The 21,971-nt window shown below is 39.3% G+C and overlaps 2 protein-coding genes across 4 annotated transcripts in view; one reads left to right on the plus strand and one right to left on the minus strand.

Moving 5' to 3' along the window:
- Nucleotides 1-4,038, minus strand: part of sipa1l3 (signal-induced proliferation-associated 1 like 3) — a 76,356-nt gene extending 72,318 nt beyond the window's left edge. For both annotated transcript variants that reach the window (XM_007549475.2, XM_007549474.2), the window contains exon 1: nucleotides 3,879-4,038. The gene's annotated coding sequence lies outside the window, so the exon portion shown is untranslated. The remainder of the gene's footprint in view (nucleotides 1-3,878) is intronic.
- Nucleotides 4,039-8,832: 4,794 nt separating this feature from the next.
- map3k10 (mitogen-activated protein kinase kinase kinase 10) overlaps nucleotides 8,833-21,971 on the plus strand; it is a 33,383-nt gene continuing 20,244 nt past the window's right edge. Inside the window, exon 1 of one of the 2 annotated variants that reach the window (XM_007549476.2) lies at nucleotides 8,833-9,781. In XM_007549476.2, the coding sequence (XP_007549538.1) occupies nucleotides 8,833-9,781 (949 nt within the window). Of the gene's footprint in view, nucleotides 9,782-19,615; nucleotides 19,882-21,971 lie in introns of those variants that run through there. The other variant, XM_016670214.1, reaches the window with a different exon arrangement.

Consider the following 21,971-nt stretch of genomic DNA (forward strand, 5'->3'; position numbering starts at 1 on the left):
GAGATGTTCAGACTGATCCCAGATCATAAGCAACTGTTATCTGGCACCCGGTGGAGACGACTACAAGATGACTGCTGGAGGCGCTATACCATACCCAGTGACATCAGGTCGAAGCTATGAAAATAGTCCAGATTAGCTCAGATAATGTATCACACCAAGATGAAGAATGTGTAGCATACAGGGATTACAAAACTGGGGAGATGTTACATTTAGAACAACTGACAATGAAGTGAAGCAGAATGGAGAAATTTGAATTAAATTAGTGTGACTGCTGGTGTTTAACTGAAGCAGAAGCAATAGCAGCAATTGGGTCGTTTTTTTCCAGTGTCAACAGTGGAAATGTATTATCAGTTAATATGACTTATAATCCAATTGCCCCTTGAGGACAATAAATTTCTGTACCAGTACTACTACATAAAGATTACTTATAATGTTAAGATAATTCAGTTAAGTTGTGATTATTTTCATACAGCCACTTCACAACAAATCAGTCATCCTGAGACAGAAACGGGGAAACCCAATTCAGTACATATCCAGTTATATTCAGTTGATTACATAACAGCAGTTGGTAGAAAATTATCTATTTGTGGCTGAGCTTCCTTGTGTTAATTGGATCAAGTCATTGATATTTTTTTTGAAGATTTGTCTTTTTTTGTGATATTACAGTGAGTGTGACCAGCCCCCCACGCCAACATATAATCGAGAAGTGTGCCCCCACTAATTTCCTGAACCTCTAAAAGAAACTAGAAGAGTTTTTAAAAGGTTAAAATAACCTTAAAATGAAGGGTAGAATAAATAAGCCCATCACATCTATATTTTTTAAAAGCCATAACAGATGCCGAAGGTTCTGTGAAGATCTAGACTTAAACACAACTGCAGTATGTTTTCAAACAATCCTCAGGACATTTTTTAATTATATCAGATCCAGCAGTTTTGCAAGATGTTTATCAAAAATTCCTGTTGTTTATAACAAGTAATCAAAAAGCATGCTTGGACATGCTTGAGCAACAACTGATACCACGTTTCACAGCAGTTTTCCCAACAATAAGTTTATGGGACCTTGCTTTGGCAGACAGGTATAGCATTACAAAGATAGACGGAAAATAAGTTAGTAGCCAAAGGCTTTATATGTCTGAAAACCTCAGCGCAATAATTTCAATAAAACTGAAATTATTGTACAAATAGATATAACAGGGCAGGAAAATATATATGTGTCACAGAACACAATAAGCACATTGTAAAGAACTGCATGGACTACAATTATATTAGCTAACACTTTCAGTAACATGAATTCAAATTCTATTTGGCTATAATGTATTTGATGACACTTGTTTTTAAGATTTTCTTTTTTTTTTAGAAAGTAAATTTAGTCAAGTCATTGAGAAACTACAACCCAAGTCGCTTCATTTCCAAAACAGCATATGCTGGCCAGAAGTTGCTTTTCCAATAAAACCTTGTGTTTTATTGAAATATTGATTTCCAACTCCAAGAAGCTTGACAGATTGCCCATTATCAGAGGTCATGAATCCTGAAGCAGACAGACATCAACACTTTTTAATAATTATCTGATTATTAATAACTTGTACCGTTAACGCAACACTCATCAATATTATCATATGTTGGATTTTTTCCTATCACACAGCCCTAGTTTTGAATACAGTAGTTGTTAGCTGGAGTATCACTGCAGCAGGAAGCTGATTGCAGCAAAAGGTCACAGAGAGAACGAGACAAGTGAAGAAAATGGGTATTTATCCCATCTGATTTCACCACTGCAGTATTTAACAATAATATCACCATCATGTGATTTCCCAGCATCATCCATTTAAAATAATGACTGTTAGTTACCACTATATTGTCAATTTAAACATCCAACACTGACGTTAACAGTGGATTCAATGGTGAAACAACAAACGCAACCTTCTGGCTCAATGAAAGTACCATTACAAAATAAATTATTGGACATTTATTCAAAAGGACCCAACATTCATCAAGCACTGCTTGTTGAATGTTTTATGACAAGTAGGCCTGTCACAATAAGTAATAAATCAATAATATAATTGCATGATATATTAAAACCGCTCAATAATTTCCATTTGCATGATTTATCATTTTTCTCTTTTCTCTTGCTCTCTTTTTCTACCAAAACCGGTCATCAGTGTGGTGCATTGGTCTCAACTGGCCCTTTTTTGAAGGAAAATGTTGATTACAGAGACTTCGTAATTCATTTTATTTACCGTTTCTGTTGTTTTGTTTGTTTATTGTGGATATTTAAAATGTCTATCAGTTTGAGTGTTAAATGAATATTAGATTCGAAAGTTTGTTGAGAATGTGTTCTTGCATCATTATGGTTTTACCATTATATTACTTGAAGATGGTCTCAATCATTTGTTACAATAATTCATTATCCAGCAAAATTTGTAAAGACAAGAGCTAAAATATTTTTAAGCTAAGCATTTTTTTTTCTTTTGTAATTTTGAGTCACAATTTTTCAGGTATCCAACTTAAATTGAGGGAAATAAATTACTCCAGTATTCTAGCACTCAACAGGCTTACAGCATAATTTTTGACCTACATAAATCATCTTGGCATAAGTTCTTTTATTGCTGTCAGATGAAACAGATTGTTTTCACATGCAACTTTTGAATATTGTGTTAGCATACCTGCAAAAGCAATAGAAGTTGGATATGGAAACTGCATGAACTTCTGCAGTGATCCATCAACAACACTCCTCTATTGGATTTACAATGTGCAGAACCAGCTGAGTTCCACACTAGACGTGAAATCTAGGTTATACCCACTGCACACAAACACTAATTTGTAATGCTGCTCACGTGATTAATCAGAAACATTCCCAAGCCAAGTAACCTGAACATCATAGTCACCTTTTTTTTTTTTTTTTAGGATAATCTTTTTTGGAAGGTAAACAGAGTAAATGGTGCCAAGAAAATGCACAGTGCAGCCATGCTCTGCTGCTCTCAGGAATCCACATCCTAATGCTCAAGGTGCCATTTCCCGAAGGCTGGGAAATACAGCAGAAGCAGCAACACATAGGATTTCAATAGCAAAGACACGCATCATCTTCCCCCATTCAGCCGGTGTATACACAAACACACCTGTGCAACAATGCGTTTGCAAATCCTGATCAAACTGACACAGGTCTTCCGACAGGTGAACCGACGGTGCGTGTCCACACACGCAGAGGAGCTCCTACAGTCCTGCTTTTACTACAACAATTAAAACGTGTTGCACGCCCCCTCATGACGAACCGTAGCCGCAAACAACCGCTTAAACCCAGCAGCCCAAACATTTGTCATGCTCCGCGCAGCGAAGCGAGTCTCCAACCAGCACAACTTCCCATTGCGGTGCAACTACTCGAAATTTAAAGCTTGTTTCCAGGCTAACTTAGCAGCCTAGCCTCGCTCCCAAACAAAGCTCCATTGTCTGGAACTTGTAGTTTTTTTACCATTTTCCACTGGCCCTCGCAACTGTGATTAATTCATGCGCAGAAAAACTACAAACCCGAATTCTATAGAACCCCAGAGAGCATGCGCACTGGATCATGAATGATCAGAGAGGTTGTGGAGTATTTTGTAGTAAATAAATTATCGCGGGTAGCGGTAGATTTGAAGCTCCTCGGGAACTCATAGGTTGAGGTAGAACTCGGAGCTGGGGTACCAGCCTCCAGGTTAGACTGGGGGACAAACGGCTGAGCGGTAGTAGAGAAGATGACTGAAGTTGGTTGGCTCAGCTGCCGCCGCTCGGTGTTTGCCCTGCTCGCTAACGTTCAGTTCTCTCGTCACTTTTCAGCTCCTAAGAATATTTGCCGCAGTTCAGCTAAAAGAAGCCAAAGAAAGCCGCAGAGACAATGAAAACCTTACCTAAAACCCGCTCCGGTGTGTTCTGTTAGTCCGTTAATCACAACTCTCTGGACGTCGGGGGGGAACAGTCGTTGGTTCACCGTCAGTCTGCAGCCTGTTCTCCGAGCGAGACGTTGCCAAGAATGCTCAACCGAAACCACGGTACAAACTGCGCCCGCACTCCTACCGCGCATGCGCAGACTCATTAGCTGCAACACTGATAGTAACCAGAGGGGGCAGCAGATGCAGAGCGCTACTGCTGTGGTGGCTGCATACTAAAGCAGGACATTTCAATATATAATTAAATCCTACATATCCATTTATGCTAAAACTTAAAAGTAATTATATTTCTCCTTCTCACATACATTATTGCTTTAAATTAACTGTTTATAAAATACACCAGCAATGACCATAAATGTCAATTAATTGTGAGTTTTTTCAAGAACTTTTTTTTTTGTGTGTGTGTGTGTGTGTGTAATTCATCCATTAGAACAATTTGGATTCAGTTTCAGCTGATCGTCTATAATGAGTGAAGCAGATATATTTTTTCTTAATGTTTTTTTTTTCTGCTACTCTTTAAAATGGGTTGTTCCAAATTAATTCCTAACAGTGAAAGACATAGTTCCCCATTCCTAAAATAATTTTGCACCAAGCAAAAATACTTCTTAGAAAAAGTACATAGCTCTGTTCTTCATTATACGATTACATTCAAGATTTCCAGAAGTGTTTCTTTCACATCAAAAATCAGCCCAAACAGACCAAACATGATCCTTTTGAGGATAGATTAATAATTTATTATACTAATGTGCATTGTTTTCAGTTACCAGAGTTATGTTATTCTAAGTATCGAGAATAAACACTGTGGACTATACGGATGGATTTCTTCTAGGGGAAAAACTGAGATATCATATACCTTGTAGGTTTGTAGTTATATTCCCACCCTGTTTTATAATAAATCATCCAAAATATATTTGTCAATATTTGTAATTAAACCTTATTAGTTTGATTACTGGTGTTACTAGAGACTTTTAACTATTCTTTCAATTTTTTTTATCTTCATAGTTGTATTTTTAAAAATATGATTACATCTCTATTTCTACAGCAACCAGAAACAGAATGGACTTTACAATTTAATCTATAAAATGTTAACTGGTAACTGGTAACTGGTGAGTTTTCCGATATTCTCAAAAAGCAGTTTAGGTGGGGTAAATTACTCATAGATAAATAAAACTGAAAGACTGCGGTACACTTACATTTGTCTTCAGAAACTTTTGAGTTTTCTTAAATGTAGATTTACATTGACTTTCTGAAATGTTTATTTTGATCAGATATATTGAACAACAGAGATCTGTTTCTACGATTATTGGCATAAAATTGGATAGTATTTTGATTTCATTTGAAATTGAGAAGGCATTTGTCGACTGGTGTCTAGAGATCCACAAATTGAATTTGAATTCAAGCGAAAGTGCACAAGTTGTTAAATAGCACCACCCTGTGGTGAGTAAAGATCATTTTCCCACTAATCTGATGTTGATATACTTTCAGATAGGTCTTTAAATTTCTATGGGTGGCTCATAGTTGACGAAGTTAAGTGACTTAAGGTGATTTTTTTTTAAATTATGCGATCGTTTTACTTGTATTTATGGTTTTGCATATCACATTTTCTAGACAGCTTGCAATCTATTTAATATTACACCCCAAAGAAACATTGGCATAAACAAAAGAAAGCATTATTGTTCATTGACGTAAACAATATTAATCTTAATACTTATAAACATACAATTTATCCACCGTTTGCGTTTGACATTACATGTTTCCAGTTGAAAAAGAACCAAAAAGGACTAAAATACTATAAAAACAAATTGGTTTTCACTCCCTTCAAATGCTTAATTGCACACAATTCTTGCTCTAAAGTTACAGTGTTCTAATTCAAATCACAGACCAATATGAAACACATCTGGCGGAAAAAGAAATTTTTGTGGCTTGGCTGGAAATTAGAAATTCTAAAACTCATGTAGGCATACCTGTAAAATCACTTTTAAAACTGTTTTATGTCTACCGTTAGTGCACACTTTTTCTGCCACACTTTTTTCCTTTAATTCAATTTCCTATAAATTTTGTGAACATGCAACATTTGTCAATAATAGTTTTTTGGGTGATCTGTTAGGATGTCAGCGACTGTCTGCTGCCACTGTGATTGTGTAAAGCGGGCCGTCACATGAGCATAGATTATATTTCTTGATTAGAAAAACTTTTGTTTTTGCCTTGTGTTTTGCTGGGAAATTTAATGTTAAGGTATTTTTAGCTTAACTTAAGCAATTTGGTCAACTGACGTTTTAAAATGTGTTATACAAAAATTTTGACACGAACATTTAAAGAATCTTTGTGTGTAATAAATCTACATGCAATGCAGGTTTCACTGGTTGAATCGAATCACTGACATAAATAACTTGCATCATTCAAGCGTGCTAGTAAGAAACTGGATAACATAATGCTTGTATTTCATTAAAAACACACCAGGGAGCAGCATGGATTCATAAAAGCTCATGAGCGCTAGCATTGGTCAGATTTTGATTTATTTAAAATGTTAATTTATTTTTGATGTTGTTTGATTGTATATTTTAAAATAATCAAGACATTTTAGAGGGTAATATGTGTCAATTCAATTCAGTTAATTTAACTACAACATCCTAAAAAAAAAACAAAAAAAAAAACACATTGATTACATTCATAAATTAGGTCTTGTGCAGTCATTATGAATCACAGAAAATGTGTGAATTAAACCTGAATATATTTTTGTCAAGCTTTATGAAAATATTGCACCATTTTTATGTTTTTATATATTTAACGCACTACAATGCAATCCATATTATAGTGGAGTAATTTGAATATTATTTTGTGGAACGAATGAATTATATCTTCAGTGTTATCAATCCCTAGTTAATACAAACATAATATTGCTAATTATGTCATTGTATCAGCTGCCAAAATGATGTAGGTCAGAAAGAGAGACCTTCTCAACTACATTACCCACAATGCACCAGCACCGTTTCTCATTATTTTTACAGGACCGCCCTCTCTGCCCAGGCTGAGGTGAACTGCAGATTTGCACACGCACGGAGAAGGGATGGCTACAGATGAAAACGCATGCAGCGGCCATCCGGATGACTTGAAGATCGAAAACATCGGAAGCGCTCGCTCCCGTGAACGTGCACGCCACTGCCCGGTGTGTTTGGATGGAAAGTCAGCCCACAGACTGACAGCTCCGAGCTCGGGAGCGGAATAGTGGAGTCTACGCCTTATTTGGAGGATAAAACCCGCTTGGATACGGCGAAACGCTCCGGAATGAAAACACCCACTAAGCGGCAAGGACCGCTTTAATTTCCTTCGGAATTTAATTGGGGTTTCGGATCCTAATGAAGACGCCCCTGCGACTGTTTCTGTGGATGTTGCTGCCTTCAGTGTCCAGGTTACGTTTCAGGATAAAATAAAGAAGTCAGAGGCGGAAGACGCGTCATACACGTATTTGAATATTTTGTATTATTACTATTATTATTATTATTATTATTATTTAGAAAAGGACATGGCTACAGTGGACTCGGATCTCAGCCAGCTCCATGCAAATCTTCGCTGACAATATTTTCCACCTTACTGAACCGAGTGACAGCCTCCATCTCTGCTAAAGAAGATATTTACACAGCCTCCGTCACAGCCGAACATGCAATTCTTCCCCTGAACGTGACACAATAATGATAAATGCTTGTATTTATCGGTCTCCAGCGAAGAAGGACTTCTCCTGCAGCAGACCTAATGTAGCCCCGCAGCAGCAGAGGCGATTGATGCAGGCCGCTGCGCACGCACGGAGGCAGGTTTGTTGCGCTCAGGCTGCTCTGGATGCTGAACATGGTGCCACTTCACTGCCCCGCAGCAGTCACTGAGTACCTGCTGCCACTCAGCCGTCGGCCCGTCTCTCTCATCCCCGCTCAGCTGTATTAAAATGGACGAGGCCCCTTTGTCTGAAGCCTTTCAGGGACGCTTAACCGGCTAACGAGGTGGCCATGCGTGGATAGGATTTAGCCCGCACCGGCTCGTGGAGATGTAGGGCGAAGATATCCGCGGATATTTCAACGCAGAGGAGAAAGCAGCCCACATTCATGGAGACGGCTGGCGGGGGAGGTGCATCGGCTGGATGAGAAATAATGTGAACCCCCCCTCCTGCACAGAGGATTTCACTCGGCTCATGCACTTGCTTTGGCTGTTACTGGCAGCCTAATAATTTATTTTCCTTACTGAAATTAATCTGACAGTCAGCTGTGGCTTCATTGTCACGCCAGCAACTGGTGAAGCTGCCTCTGATCTCTCGGGGTTCATTTTTAATTGGCTGAAATTAAGCAAACTAAAGCCAAGAACGAAAATCTCCAAGGTCATAATTGAGCTCAGATTTTTATTTATTTATTTTTTTTTTTATTGAATACGTTTCCTAAAACCTAGGAATGAATTTTTCCACAGTTGTGCACACCCTTCACTAAATATTTGCTATTTGCATCATCTAATGCAAAACCACAGTGATGGCAATCCGTTTTTTTTTTATATAAGTAGTCATGAATACCTACTGTTTTCTAATTTACCCGGAATTTGTGTCAGCTTTCAAAAGACTCATCAGTCCATGCAAACAACCCGTTTTCTAGGAAATCCTGTCATGGATCTGCCCTGCTGCCCTGTCATTGTTTGACCTGAAGTACATTACCCCTGTGTGAACCTGCCTTTTGGCAATACCTGCTACTTGCGCATTGTGTTGCAACTGTACGATTTAGCACAAATTCATAAATGAGATGCAGTGAGGGGGGAGATCCCCTGATCTGGGCTCCTTCAGGCTGGTCGAGACCACTTTGTCTCAGTCCATGGGCCTTGTGAGGATTTCGTGCCTGAGTTGACACAGGGCCAGCCCATAGCTTCAAACAGCAGTGAGGCTGCCATGAATCCATACGGAAGAACAAGCAGCACAGCCACCCCGCAGCTGTCTTGCACCAGCTGCGGGGGCTGCTGCTCACCGCCTCCCCCTTGCCTCATCCGGCCTGGGCCCCCGTCCTCTTCGACCACTACCTCCTCCTCTTCCATGCCCCCGAGCATGACCCCTCCACCACCAATGTCCCCCGTCCCGTTCGTGCAGGTGGAGAACGGAACCAGCTGGAACTCCTCTACCGTCTCGTCCTCGGACTCTCCAGATTCCCATCCTGGTCGCCGATGCGGGGTTAAAAACCCCAACCCTTACTGGACGGCAGTGTTTGATTATGAGGCCACGGCAGACGAGGAATTAACCCTGCGACGCGGTGACCTGCTTGAGGTCCTCTCCAAAGACTCCAAAGTGTCTGGGGACGAGGGCTGGTGGACAGGAAAGATCCAGGACAAGGTGGGTATCTTTCCGAGTAACTACGTCACCAGAGGAGACGCTGCCAGTTACCAGCAGCTGAAGGTCGGGAGCCTGGTGGCGGTTCGGGTGAGTGATTCCCCCTTGGAGATTGACTTCTCAGAACTGACCCTGGAGGAGGTGATAGGAGCCGGCGGGTTCGGGAAGGTGTACAAAGGAGTTTGGCGGAGAGAAGAGGTGGCTGTGAAGGCTGCCAGGCAGGATCCAGATGAGGATATTAGTGTCACAGCGGAGAGTGTGCGGCAGGAGGCCAGGTTGTTTTGGATGCTTTGTCACCCCAACATTATTGCTCTCCGCGGGGTTTGCCTGAAGGAACCCAACCTCTGCTTGGTGATGGAGTACGCCAGAGGAGGGGCTTTGAACCGTGCACTGGCTGGGAAGAATGTTCCCCCGAGGGTTCTGGTGAACTGGGCCGTGCAGATTGCCACGGGCATGGATTACCTGCACAACCAGGCGTTTGTACCAATCATCCACAGAGACCTCAAGTCTAGCAATAGTAAGTACTTTAACTTTTAATAATCTGTACTGATGAGATTAGCAACGACCAAAAGGGATTTTGGCTCATTATAAATATAAAATTTGTTTGTTGACCTCTCTTGCCATTACTCCATATCTTTAACATGAAATGCACTGCAGTTAAAATACTTGTCACCAAGCTTTTTCATAGTGTGCTGTAATTCTTCTTTTAGATAGAGGCTCTCTATTTAGTGGGTAAATGATATCGACTGATTTTGGTTCAAAGCATGTCCACCTTTTGCAAAGTCATATTTACCAAGATAGATGGACATTTATTGTGTTCTTTAACTTTATCTGGAGGGAAAATGTGTTAAAAACTGTAACTCTTAGTTTATGACATCTTCAACCCCCTGACAATAAATCCACAGTTGGGGCTGTTGGCTCCAAAGAGCATCAATAAATCTGATAATATAATTGAATTTGATAATTGACAGCTGTACAATCACACTGCTTTGTGTAAGTCTTCACAACTATTATCTATAGTTAAAAGCCTTTAAGGCAACTTCTTATTATACACAACAGATGTATAAAGTGTAATTTTAATGTGTAAAGGCATCTCAGGGCAACACAGAGACACTCAGGATAAACAACCACACATTTATACCTAAAAGTCATACTTTTGGACTTTGGGAGTACATGGGGAGAACATGCAAATCCAAATATCTTTAAAACCTATTTACATGAAGGCATGTCTCTGACCTTCCCCTGATTTTATTGAAATCAAGCTAAAGCACAGAAAGAACATTCTGTTTGTGGATTTTTATCAATTCTCCTTAAAAGTAGAACATTTTTAAAGTTTCAATCCATCTAATGAACATGGAATAAAATCTTTTCCCATATTTGATGAGCTTGAGTTGGAAAAAATGGACCGATTCTGATCATTGGTCAGTTGACTGACAGATGTTTACTTTCTTTATCCAAGTATGTTGAGTGACATGCTACTTTTATTTCCTGGTTGCACTTTTAGTTGTACAATGTATGATTTTAGTTTGCTGAAAAAACAAAAAAAAGATTTCCACATTCTTTATCTAGAAGCGATTAGAAACAATCACTTCTAGAAAATCATGGAAATGTGGTGATGTTTATAACGTAGTTTGCATTGTGAAGCGATATGACGGCTTAATGTTTTTATCACGTAGTTTTAAATGAAGATGGAAAACAGCCTCCTCTCTTGCTCTCTCAATAAAAGAACTGGACTTTAGTCTTCCAGATATAATCTCAGACACTGATAACATTTTGCCTTTCGTAGCTGTTGTATCGAGGGGGTTGGAAAATAGAAAATTCCAGTTTACAAGACTCTTCTGCTACGCATCACATTATCATTTGTAGTGGAGGAATAAAGCACATATTTGTTCTGTTTCTCTCCCAGAGCAGCACAGCTTGACTCAGCTCTTTACTGTTTATATATGAAGCTGTTTTCTGGGGGGAGTTTGAGATAAGAGCACTTTGCATTGTGCCATTTATTTTTTCTATCAGATGAGATGGTTGAAAGTATGAAGAAAGAGACTTCCCACAACCTATTAATATTGAGATTCATATTTACTGATAATTATAATAGTAATCTTGCATAATGAGGTTTTCTGATCCACAGTGGCTGTTAAAAGGTTTGGGTGATTTTAAGAAAGTGAAGCCATAATTTATAATTTCAGAACTTAATCAATCTTTATGGTGAATTTTATCCCGTACAATTCAACTGGACAACAAAAAAATATATATTTTAATGGAGGGAAATTCTAAAAAAAAAAAAAAAAAAACCAAAAATGTCTGTTTTACTTTGTTGAAATACTTTTTTATTTAATTTCAGCTTTCATTCTTCTCGAGTATTTTGATGAATGTTATCGTGATGAAAGTTAGTTCAAGGAGGATTCTTATGACAGATACTCATGCATCTTTTATTTAGAAAAAGATGTATAAGTATCATGAGTCGATTGGATGCCTTCAAGGTATCAGTCAGGAGAAGATTACGAAAATGCAGCATTGCTAAAATTGGACATTTGTACTCACTGATGAAAAGACGAGATGTAAACTGGTCATTTGGATTGTGCAGAGTCGCACTTTTATACAAAATGAGGTGCTAATTCTAATTTTTATTTAGTATTGTGTTCCACACATGACCACAATCTTCTGTATTCTTTATATATCTGGAAGAAGGAGTATGGCAAAAATAATGGTCCTTTCCTTCCAAAAGCAACTTCTAGATTTTGCTAAATTCTCCCAAAACCTTCCAGAAAAATTGTATGGTGTAATGAAATCAGACTGGGATTTCCAAATGGGACGTTTGGCACCAATTATCACCAAGAACCCACAGTAAAATGGTGGTGGCAGAATTACCTTCTCTGATTACTTTTCCTTTGATTCTAAACTTTGGTCACTTTGGATAAAATCTTTAGCAGCCTTTTAAATACTAGTCAGTTTTAAAGCAAAATCTTAATGCAACGCATGACTCAAATCATGCAACAACTTTATCTGAGACAAATTTAAGTCTTGAAAAGTTCCACGCTAGAGTCCAGGAAAAAAATGGACAGATAATCTGACAGATAATATGCTCTGAACGAGAGAAGTCCCCACAATCTGGCAATTATAGAAAAACCTTTGCAGGCTTAAAAAGGGCAAAATTAGTTGGTTAGAAAATGGGATGCTGATAGAATCATACTAAAGGAGACTCAAGGCTGAAATTAGATCTAAATGTGCTCAGCAAGATATTAATTTAGCATTATGTAACCAGGTTATTGCAATTTCTATGCTGTACGTTTCAACAGAGTTAATTCCTAAAGGATAGACGTAACAAATGATGTTAAAGCAAGTTTTTAAGAGCTTATCAAGATGTAATTTTTTTTTTTACACAAAAACCACAACATTGTAATTGAGGTGTGAACAGTTTTGAAAGCCACAATATTTGCCTCACAGGTGTTTGATTTGTAGCTACGACTAAGGCAGACATCAGGTTCCTTTGTGGGAGATAATTTAACGCAAACAAGAAACGACTCATTCAGTCAACTTGATTTCTGCAACCATTACGTTTTTCTGCTTATTCTTTCATGACGTTGTTTGAAATATGATCATTTCATGTTGCTATGCAACTTTTTTTTTTTTTTTTTCTTGTTTGAGGCGCTGACTGCTGACACTGCAGGAGAAACTTGAATTTAATCACAGCACGGAGGCCTAAATCCTGGAGAACTGGTCTCTCTCTGCCATCTTCTCCCTGTCATCTCTCCTCTCTCTCTCTCTCTGCACCTCCTCCTGCTCTCTGTCGCCATCCTCCTCTTGCCTCCCCTCCTCAAGGAGAGCAGATCTGCTCTGCAACTCGCTGGGCTATTTTTGGTGCTTTGTGCTACTTGCTGTTTAAAGACACAGTTACAGTTGTTGGAGCACCAAAAAAAGAAGAGAACGAGAGTCCTAAGTGCGTGGTTCAGGGTGTCTGTGCAGGTGTTGCAGGGCGCCTGTTCGACTGGAGTGACATGCGTGGAAACAGGGGTGGAGTGTGAAAGATGCTGACTAAAGACCGCTCAGACAGCGAGACAACAGAAGCCTGTGAAGGCTTAGTTGGTCTTAAACCCACACTTCTTCCATCTTATTCATTTTCCTTCCTCCCTGCGCAGATTCAAAATGCAGAATCATACTTGCATTTGATGGCAGAGCCTTGGCAACAACTCCATATAGACGCCCTTCCATGGTGACACGGCTGCTGCCTTTTGAGTCACTGAGTCATACCACTGCTAGCCGCTGTCAGCTGCTGTATAAAACGCCATTCCTCTAAGTTAAAGTGTTGCCTGTGTGAAAATAGCTGCAGATGAAATGGAGGAATGTCGCAGGTAGAGCTCTAGGGCAGCAACTAATGATTGTTTTAGTCCTGATCAATTATTCTGAAGATTAATTGATTAATCGATTAATCAGATTATGAAATTGGCACATTCTGCAGACTTTTCATTTAACCACTTAAGCCTTTTTATTACACAGTATTAGAAATGTATTAAGAGTCAAATGAGCAAATAATTTATTTTCCTTTTTTAAAAAAGAAAATAAAATTGTTGTTGCCTAAATGCAGTAACGTAGGATTTCATTTGGTTGATCATTTAGCAAAGGATGCATCTGCAGCTACAAATACTGTCGATTCAGTTAATTTTTTCTGTTAATAAATGGATAGCAAAAGACAGATAGAGAAGGTTTTACTGCTCCGACTGTGTTGTTCATTTGGCAAACGACCAATTTTTAGTCTGTATCCTCCAGGTAACAATTAATCAATCACCAAATTAATTCACGATTATTTCAATAATTGATTAATCATGAATAATCATGATTAATTAGATTAATCGTTTCAACCCTATAGAGATCCAGTTGAATGATTTAAATGGGAGAAAATCCAGTTTGAACCATAACATTCTGTCTGACACCCACGATGCATCGGTGATGCCCAGAGGGTGAAACAATGGGAAGACGAGAGAGCCAGTGAGTGAGGAGATTGACTGAATACCCGGGTGGAATAGATCGGGTTATGAAGAGTGAAACAAGCTTTTGGAGCCGTATGAGAGGAGACCGATGGGAAAGAACAGGAGAAGGAGAGCGTGGGGGATAAACAGTGGGTACGTCTAAGTTTAGGGTTACACCTTGGCGCATTGTTCAGGTGCGCCGGTCTCAGGTGTCCCCTTAAAACCGCCAAAGACTTGGCATCAGCGCAGCTACAGAGCAGCTCGAGGCCCCTCCAGCTTTTCCTCCGTCTCCCATCAGCTGGCTCAGTAAACAGGCTGAAGGCGCCCGAAAGGATGAAAAATAATGACCAAAACGTGATGCGTTATCCAGACTTAACGTGGCTTTAAAGCCTTGTTAAACACAACAAAGGATTCTTATTTTCAGCACGGTCCAGATGCTTTCTTCTAAATTTATCCCATCTTGCTCCACGTCCCCCCGCTCTGTTAATAGTTGTGTGTTTGTGCAGAGCGCCGCCGATTGCTCGGCTCGCGGCGGCAGATGAGCGTCTGACTGTGTAACAGAGATAATTTGACTGCCGTGACTGCCTGGGAGTGATGTCATGGCATCTTTGTTTGCTGGCAGGTCGTTGGCCCCTGAGTCATCCCTTACCTGTCGCTCCGATGCCAGAGCAACCTCTGGTTTGTCAGAGCAGAGGGCTGCAGTCTGCTTAACTTGGCTCCAAAAGACAACTTAAGTAAATAGAAAGGATAGATAGAGTCACAAGGATAGATAGTCACAGGACAGATGATAGAATAGAAAATAGATCATTTAGATAAATGTTAACAGCATTAATTTTAAGAAATATATGTTAATCACATCATAAAATGAGCAATAATAATCCCTAAATGAGTAAAAGAGCATTTTAGCAATGATTCAAATCTTGTTTTCAATCTGTAAAATGGCCAACTTTTGGGACATGGGACAAATTAACTTAGGAAACCTGACAACTTGATTAACGATGGTTATAAATGCTTTGTTAAGCCACACTTTTCAGATTCATCTTCCACTCCACATATATGTTGTATTTTGTGTGGTTATTAGTAAAAAAAAAAAAGATCTCCTCAAATATACTCTGAGGTTTGAGTTGCAAAGTCACAGGACGTGTGACCAATACTAACAGTGGTCAGTCCTTTCTCCACACATTTACAGTGTTTAACTGGTAACTCTAATGACGAGTTACCGCTAACCCAAACTAAATGCAACACGGCGTCCAGCTGCTGAAATCAGCAGTTTACCAAACAACAGCTTTGTTGGTTTTGTCCTTTGAGTTCTGTGTACTTTTGTATCAAACTAAACGACGACTCGGGAGTACGTTGAGTGTCATGGAAATTTTTAACATCTGCAGTTTCACACGGACTGTTTGAGTTGTTCAGAGGCTCGACAGCAAATGGGTCTGCAGACCCTGAGTCGCTTCCCTGCCTTTGAACTGCAGGTTTCCTCCGTATCTAGAACCAGTGAAGGTGTGGGAAAGCTTCACAATAAATTAACTCTTTATCACAACAATAGCAGAATCTTACACAGAATTATGAAAAAAATTGAATGTTTTATTTGTTTACAAGGGGAAAATCCACATTAAGCAATAATTGTTTCAAAACCACTCTTGTTCAACCTTCAACAATTCCAATAAAGTAAATATAACTAAAGGATTTTTAAAACACGTTTTACTGTTGTGTTCATTTTTATCACCAAGATTTATCACCCCTGAGTCTAAATACGACATGAGACAAATTGCCGTTCCTCTCATCCACTCTTAAAAATGGGAAAGAGAAGTGAACATACCATTCAAGTAAGTCAGATTTGTTTTGATCTTCACAGGTTCTGACATAATCTGTAAGGAAATAACTATATAATGAGTTAAAACATTTTTAATGGCTAGAACTGTGAAAACAATTCTGGGTGAGAAGCAGTGTTTATTTTGCCACCATGCACAGGGAGGAGGATGGCAACGCAAGAAAACAAGGTCTCCAAGCTCAGGCAAATATTGGACCTTTTAAACACTGTTTAGATTACAACATAGAATCCACAAATACTTGAATCCCCCTCTAAAAGCGCTTATAAATGTCTATTTTAGTAAATATACCTTAATATGCACACTGGAAACCATCTTAGCACTACTAAAGAAGCTCACGAAGAAGCCAATCAGCTCCGAGGAACATGAATAGTGCTCCTGGATTGGCTGCTTTCCAAACGCCAGCGTGTCAACTATCATTGCGGCTAGCTATTGTAGCTTTCCAAGCAGCATTTTCTTTTTAATATTTTAGGAAAAAATTCACAAATAGACACATTTCTGACACACAATTTGAGCTGCGTTCCACGTAAAAATCCTTGAACAGCTGAATCCATGAATACAGAAATGCAAATAGGTGAGGGTCCACTGTAATTACTTGGGTCTGATATCAAGAAGAGGCCCTTTTTCTGTCCTCCAATCATGAACGTGGACTTTCCTAAACTCTGCTCGGACTTTAGCTGGAACGTTGCGCTAAGATTGAGCAGCTTGTCATCAAAAAGTCCAGGTGCAATCAACATGAAATAATGGATGAATATGTGGCAAATAACCCCAAGCCCACTGCTTAGTACGGTAGAGGAGCTATAATGCTGTTCATTACTAAAAGGCGCTCAGTGCCAGTTTATTTAGAGATTAGTAGAGGCAGTGAGTCATCTGCAGGTAAGATGATACAGGTGACAAGACGACCTAGTGCAACAAAACAACTAGACTCCCGCCGGGACGTATCTGAGCTGGCTGCCTGCTCTTACAGATATACAGGCCCAACAGACAGAAATGGCTTTATTCTAATATTGAAGCTCATGTTGGGTAAAACCCCTTGCTGCAACAAGTGAGCTTGTGTAAGTGGCACTTTCATGGATCTCCTGTGATGTGCAGGCCAATACCGTAAACATAAAGACAAAGAGCGCTTGACATTACCTGCTGTTTTGACTGCTCCAGCTTCAAATGGAGGCGGTGTTTACACAGTTAACAATCCTCTGAATAGACCGACCCCGGAGTCTCACAGCTGGCCTGCTAACTACGCCTGCGTTTTCATTACAAACCAGATCGGATAAATTAATTTCCATTGATTTTTGTCCTCTTTTTTTTTTTCTTTTTTTTTTCTCTCTTTCATAGCTGAAGTATCAAAGCATAGCCACGACGACACCAGCAAAAGCCCTGCACACAAGTGCTGTAATAGCTACTTAACAGATTAGCAGGCCAAGATACGGTGTGCGGTTGCTGTCAGAGAAAAGTCCGACTGTGTGTTAGAACGTGAGAGTGAGTCTGTTGAGGAAAGGATTAGAGCGGTGGCCAGTGCCGGCTGCTAATCCCCCACAGAGACAGAGCGGAGGCCGAGACTGTGACTAACTGGGCTGGATACTGGAAATGCTGTTATCACACCATCTTTGACCCTGGGGGGCGGACGGGTTTTATGAGCAGAGATATAAGGCAGCGCATGCAGTTTTCAAATGGAAATTTGCTATCGAACACGGTCAACAGACAGGACAGTAAAGGATAACTGTGTGTCTTACTGGGATACATCTTATTTAGAGAAACACTTGTAGTTGTGTTTCTGCATACAAACGACGTAAAATCAAACAGGAAGTGATATTAATCGTTATTTTTAATTTGGTCACTAAAATAAATCGACTGATTTGTTAACATTTTATCCTAAAATAATGTTTTGTTTTGTTTTTATTAGTATTGTAAAATTTTTTTTTTTTGGCTTAATCTTTTTTCTTGAAAAATATTTAGATTTCAGTGTTCCAAATCATAAGACAATATTATTTATTTTAAGTTGTTATAACAGAAAAAATAAATACTTTATTCCAGCTCTAGATTAGGTTTGTGTCTTTTACACCAGTGTCAATTCTTAGCTACCATTTAAACCAGTATGTTCAAGTTTTTTTTTTTAATTTTTATTTAAGTTTTATTTCACCAGCAAAATCCCATTGAGATAAAATAAAAAAATAAAAATCTGTTTTGCAAGAGAATTCTGGCCAAGGCTGGCAGCAGCAGTTTGTCCTTTTTCATTTGTGCATTTGGATACTAAGTTACATTGCAGATATTGTAAATGTTATTCCTGTGAACAGTCAGTTATAAAAGGAAACATTTGTTGAGTCTTGAAGCATTTCTTCTTGTTTGTGGTCTGACTGGGATAATCCTGGCTCAGTTGGATTTAATTTTACACCGATGAGGAGTGTTAGAGATGAAAGTGGTAGGAAAGCAAATAAAACTCAGTCTGGCCTCTGTTTGTGTTTTTGTTTTTGAATGTGTGCATGTATTAATGGTAACCTGGATATCAGTTAATGTGGATGAAAGTGAAAACATTGGCATTTGTTGTAGAGGTTGTAGCTGACTTTAAACTTTGTGACCAACACAGGCATAAAATAAGCTTTTTTTCTTAGTTGTTCAGTCTTGAGTGGTTATTATTTATTTGTATGAAATCACAGACACTCAAAATTGTGGCTAAATTGTTAGATGATAAGATTTTAAGCATCTTAGATTAGCATTTAGCGCTGTTAGCTAAGCATAAATAGCAGTTTCTCTTCCCTAAAGAAATAGGTGAATTTTTTTTTTTAGCTCCGTAGAGCTGCAATCAACGTCTGAAGAAATGCACCGCTCCCGACTAAAAACAACCAATCAGAGCTGGGAGGAGGGTCTTAACGCTGTCACTCAACCTCATGTACTTGCTGCTAAATGTGCCAATAGCAGAGATACAACTTAACGTCACAGGAAAACCGTTTAGCTGCTGTCATTGGTGGCTACGCTAACTAGCCTAGCATTCACAACAAGATCTGCTGATGGGGGAAAAGCTGTAGAGATAGCAGAGAGCAAGAGAGAAAGAAGGAAGGACAAGCAGCGCCACATGAGATTGTGATTAACAGCGCCAAGACCCACCTTTTCACTCTGACTGGTCGTTAACATTAGGGGAAGCAAATTTGTGTTCACAGATTATCCATCTGAAATTTATATATATATAAAGTTTTTCTCTAAAAGTTGCATACTTTTGCTTTAAGTGGTCCAATGTAAGATCTGCAGAATGTGCCAATTGTTTTTATTTGATTAATCGTCAGAATAATCGATTTTATAAAATAATCGTAGCCCAAATGAGTGGGCAGTAAAGACTTTTGCACAGTCCTTCAGATTCTGTCATTGTTCTAGATTTGGTAGCGATGTCTTTTATAGTCGTTTTGGGAGCATGTATGACGGACCGAGTGTGGGTGAAGGTCGTGCAGCAGGACATGCTGTACTTAGGGCAGAGATCTCAGACTTCTACCATCACACATGTACAAACGCAAACACACACACACACGCTGCACCACCGCAACAGCAACAACGAGGCCATTCTCACAGAGCAGACAGAGAGAAAGAGAGCGGGGCTCACAATGGCTGGAGTCACTGTGAGGGAGCGGTGAAGAATGGGAGATGGATGCAGCGAGGGTCGACTGTAGGCTGTGAATGACTGAGCGGAGAGATGGATGGAGCCGAGGCCGGACGGGGAGAGGAGCGGAGCAGAAGAGGAGTGGTTGTAGGGGAAAAAAAATCCCTGAAGGCTCAGGAGGGAAACGGGCCAGAAGAGAAGAGGAGGAAGGGATGAATGGAGGGAAAGAGGAGAGCGTAGGGTGAGTTAGGAGAGGAGGTCAAACCATTTTTCTTTATAACAGTGAGACCGCTTCAGATTAAGGCCAACATTCTCAACGCAGGCTGCAGGCTTTATCTATGTCTTTATGTACTGCGGCCCTTGTTATGCTCATTCGTGTTCAAGTCAGCTGGAGAAATAATGTAGGAGCTGCAGGATGAGGAGTTTGAGAATGTTTTGGTACGAGATAACGAGGAATCCCCTGATAAGCCAGCAGAAGGATTCTGATGTATTTACCCCAAATAATGTGGGTATTACAGGCAACTGTCATGGCTTTTTATTCCTACAGTGGTATGTTTGTGACTTTAAGCTAAAGCATAAGTAATAAACATGTTAACTTTTAACAGAAATTTTAATAAAGTTTGTTTTATTTTTAAGTAGTTATTTTTGTAAAATAGAAGCTCTTTGCAAATGGATTGATTTTTTTCTGTCTTTTTAGCCCCAGCACAGGGTTTAACTTTATTTTCTAAAAATGTTTTTAACAACATTTTACCTAAGATGTGTAGCTTTATCATTTATTGTCACTTTTTATCTATAAAACTGTGATTAAATCAAACCCAGAATCTTTTTTTCCCCCAAAAAACGAATGTTGAAATTGCTCATTTAAATCGCGTTGAAGGCAGTTTTGTTCCAATAATTTGGTTTTATAATTAGCTTAAAATGTTTGATATAGATATTCAAAGTCCTAAGTTTTCCTTTTAAATAGAAATAGGGTCCACAAGGTTTCCCCCAGAAAACTTGTTAAGTCATGTGTTTTTGGGCGCTTAGGCAGTCATTCATCCAGCGACCCGTCATGTTTTTGAGTTAAAAAATGTTTAGAGTTGACAGGAAATTTGAAAATATCACTTGATAATTATGCATTATTAAAAGACTGAAAGATTAATACCTGAACACCAAGTATAAAGTCTTAAAAAAATGCATGCATTTTAAAAAGACCTAAATAAGTAAGCAATGCTTAGCCTGGTGGGGGCTCAAGAAAAGCCTGGTGGCCCGCCAGGCTTATAATACACTGAGGGAAACCCTGGTCCAAGTAAGGATGTTCGTATTCATAATTGAGGCGATGTCCCAACTTGTTTTGGAAGTGTGGTTTTGTGCCTACCCGTCTCAGTGTTGTCTGGTTCTGCTTAATGATTTACACAGACGCACCTTGAATAATGAACAATTGAAACCATTCGTTCCACAATATAAACACCTGGATTTTTTACGTCCTGGCTACGATAAGTTTCCGCTAAAGGAATTTTGGGAGAAGAGTAAAAAGTATTTATTGCCTGGTTTATATTTATTGACAACATTTGATCTCAAACATCATGAAGCGTTTGGTGTTGCGATAAGAGTTTATGACCCTTCAGATCGTCGTTCAGGACTTTGAACTGTTTTTTTTTTTTCCACTGTGTGAACTTTGCCTCACTGTCAGTAGGTTATTTTTCCTCCTTATTGGTGAGAGAGAAAGCAAAGCAGACGCTGACACCAATCAGAGACTCAATGAATGCTTTATTACAGATGAATACACACACGCACGAGCGCCCACACACACATACTGCTACAGTACGGTCCACTGCTGCCAATAGGGAATCGATTGGACACCAGTAAACAGTGGGAATGCTCTGCTCTCTTTACTGGACCTGTCAGACGGCTGACACAGTTTTACTGTACGTCATTGGAGAACAGGTTCACCTAAAAACTCTCAGCCTGGTGTGAACCTTCAGCACGTCTGCTGTTTTTACTGTCCGAATGTGTGGTTTACACCCTATGCATGTAAACATCGCATTACATAATCGTGGCAGATTTGCATGAGCAGGCAGACATCTTATCATTTTTTTTGTCTTTCTAAAAAAACCTGTTTGCAAAGCAGGTCTGGAGAGCTGCTCTGAGTCAGCAGACGGGCCAAACATATTAAAGCAAACACAGGTGGTGTGCTTCTCAGCGCTCGTTTGAAAGGTTATTTGCCATAAAACATCAAAGGAACGAGGAGCAACTGGGGCAGAAAATAAGACCAAGAAAAGCAACTCGATTTTTTTTTTACTCTATTGATTTTTTTTTTTTTTTTTTTTTTAGTTTCAGCTTGCAGAGGCA

The sequence above is a fragment of the Poecilia formosa genome, unplaced genomic scaffold, assembly GCF_000485575.1.
Source record: "Poecilia formosa unplaced genomic scaffold, Poecilia_formosa-5.1.2 Scaffold31, whole genome shotgun sequence".
Lineage (NCBI taxonomy): Eukaryota > Metazoa > Chordata > Actinopteri > Cyprinodontiformes > Poeciliidae > Poecilia > Poecilia formosa.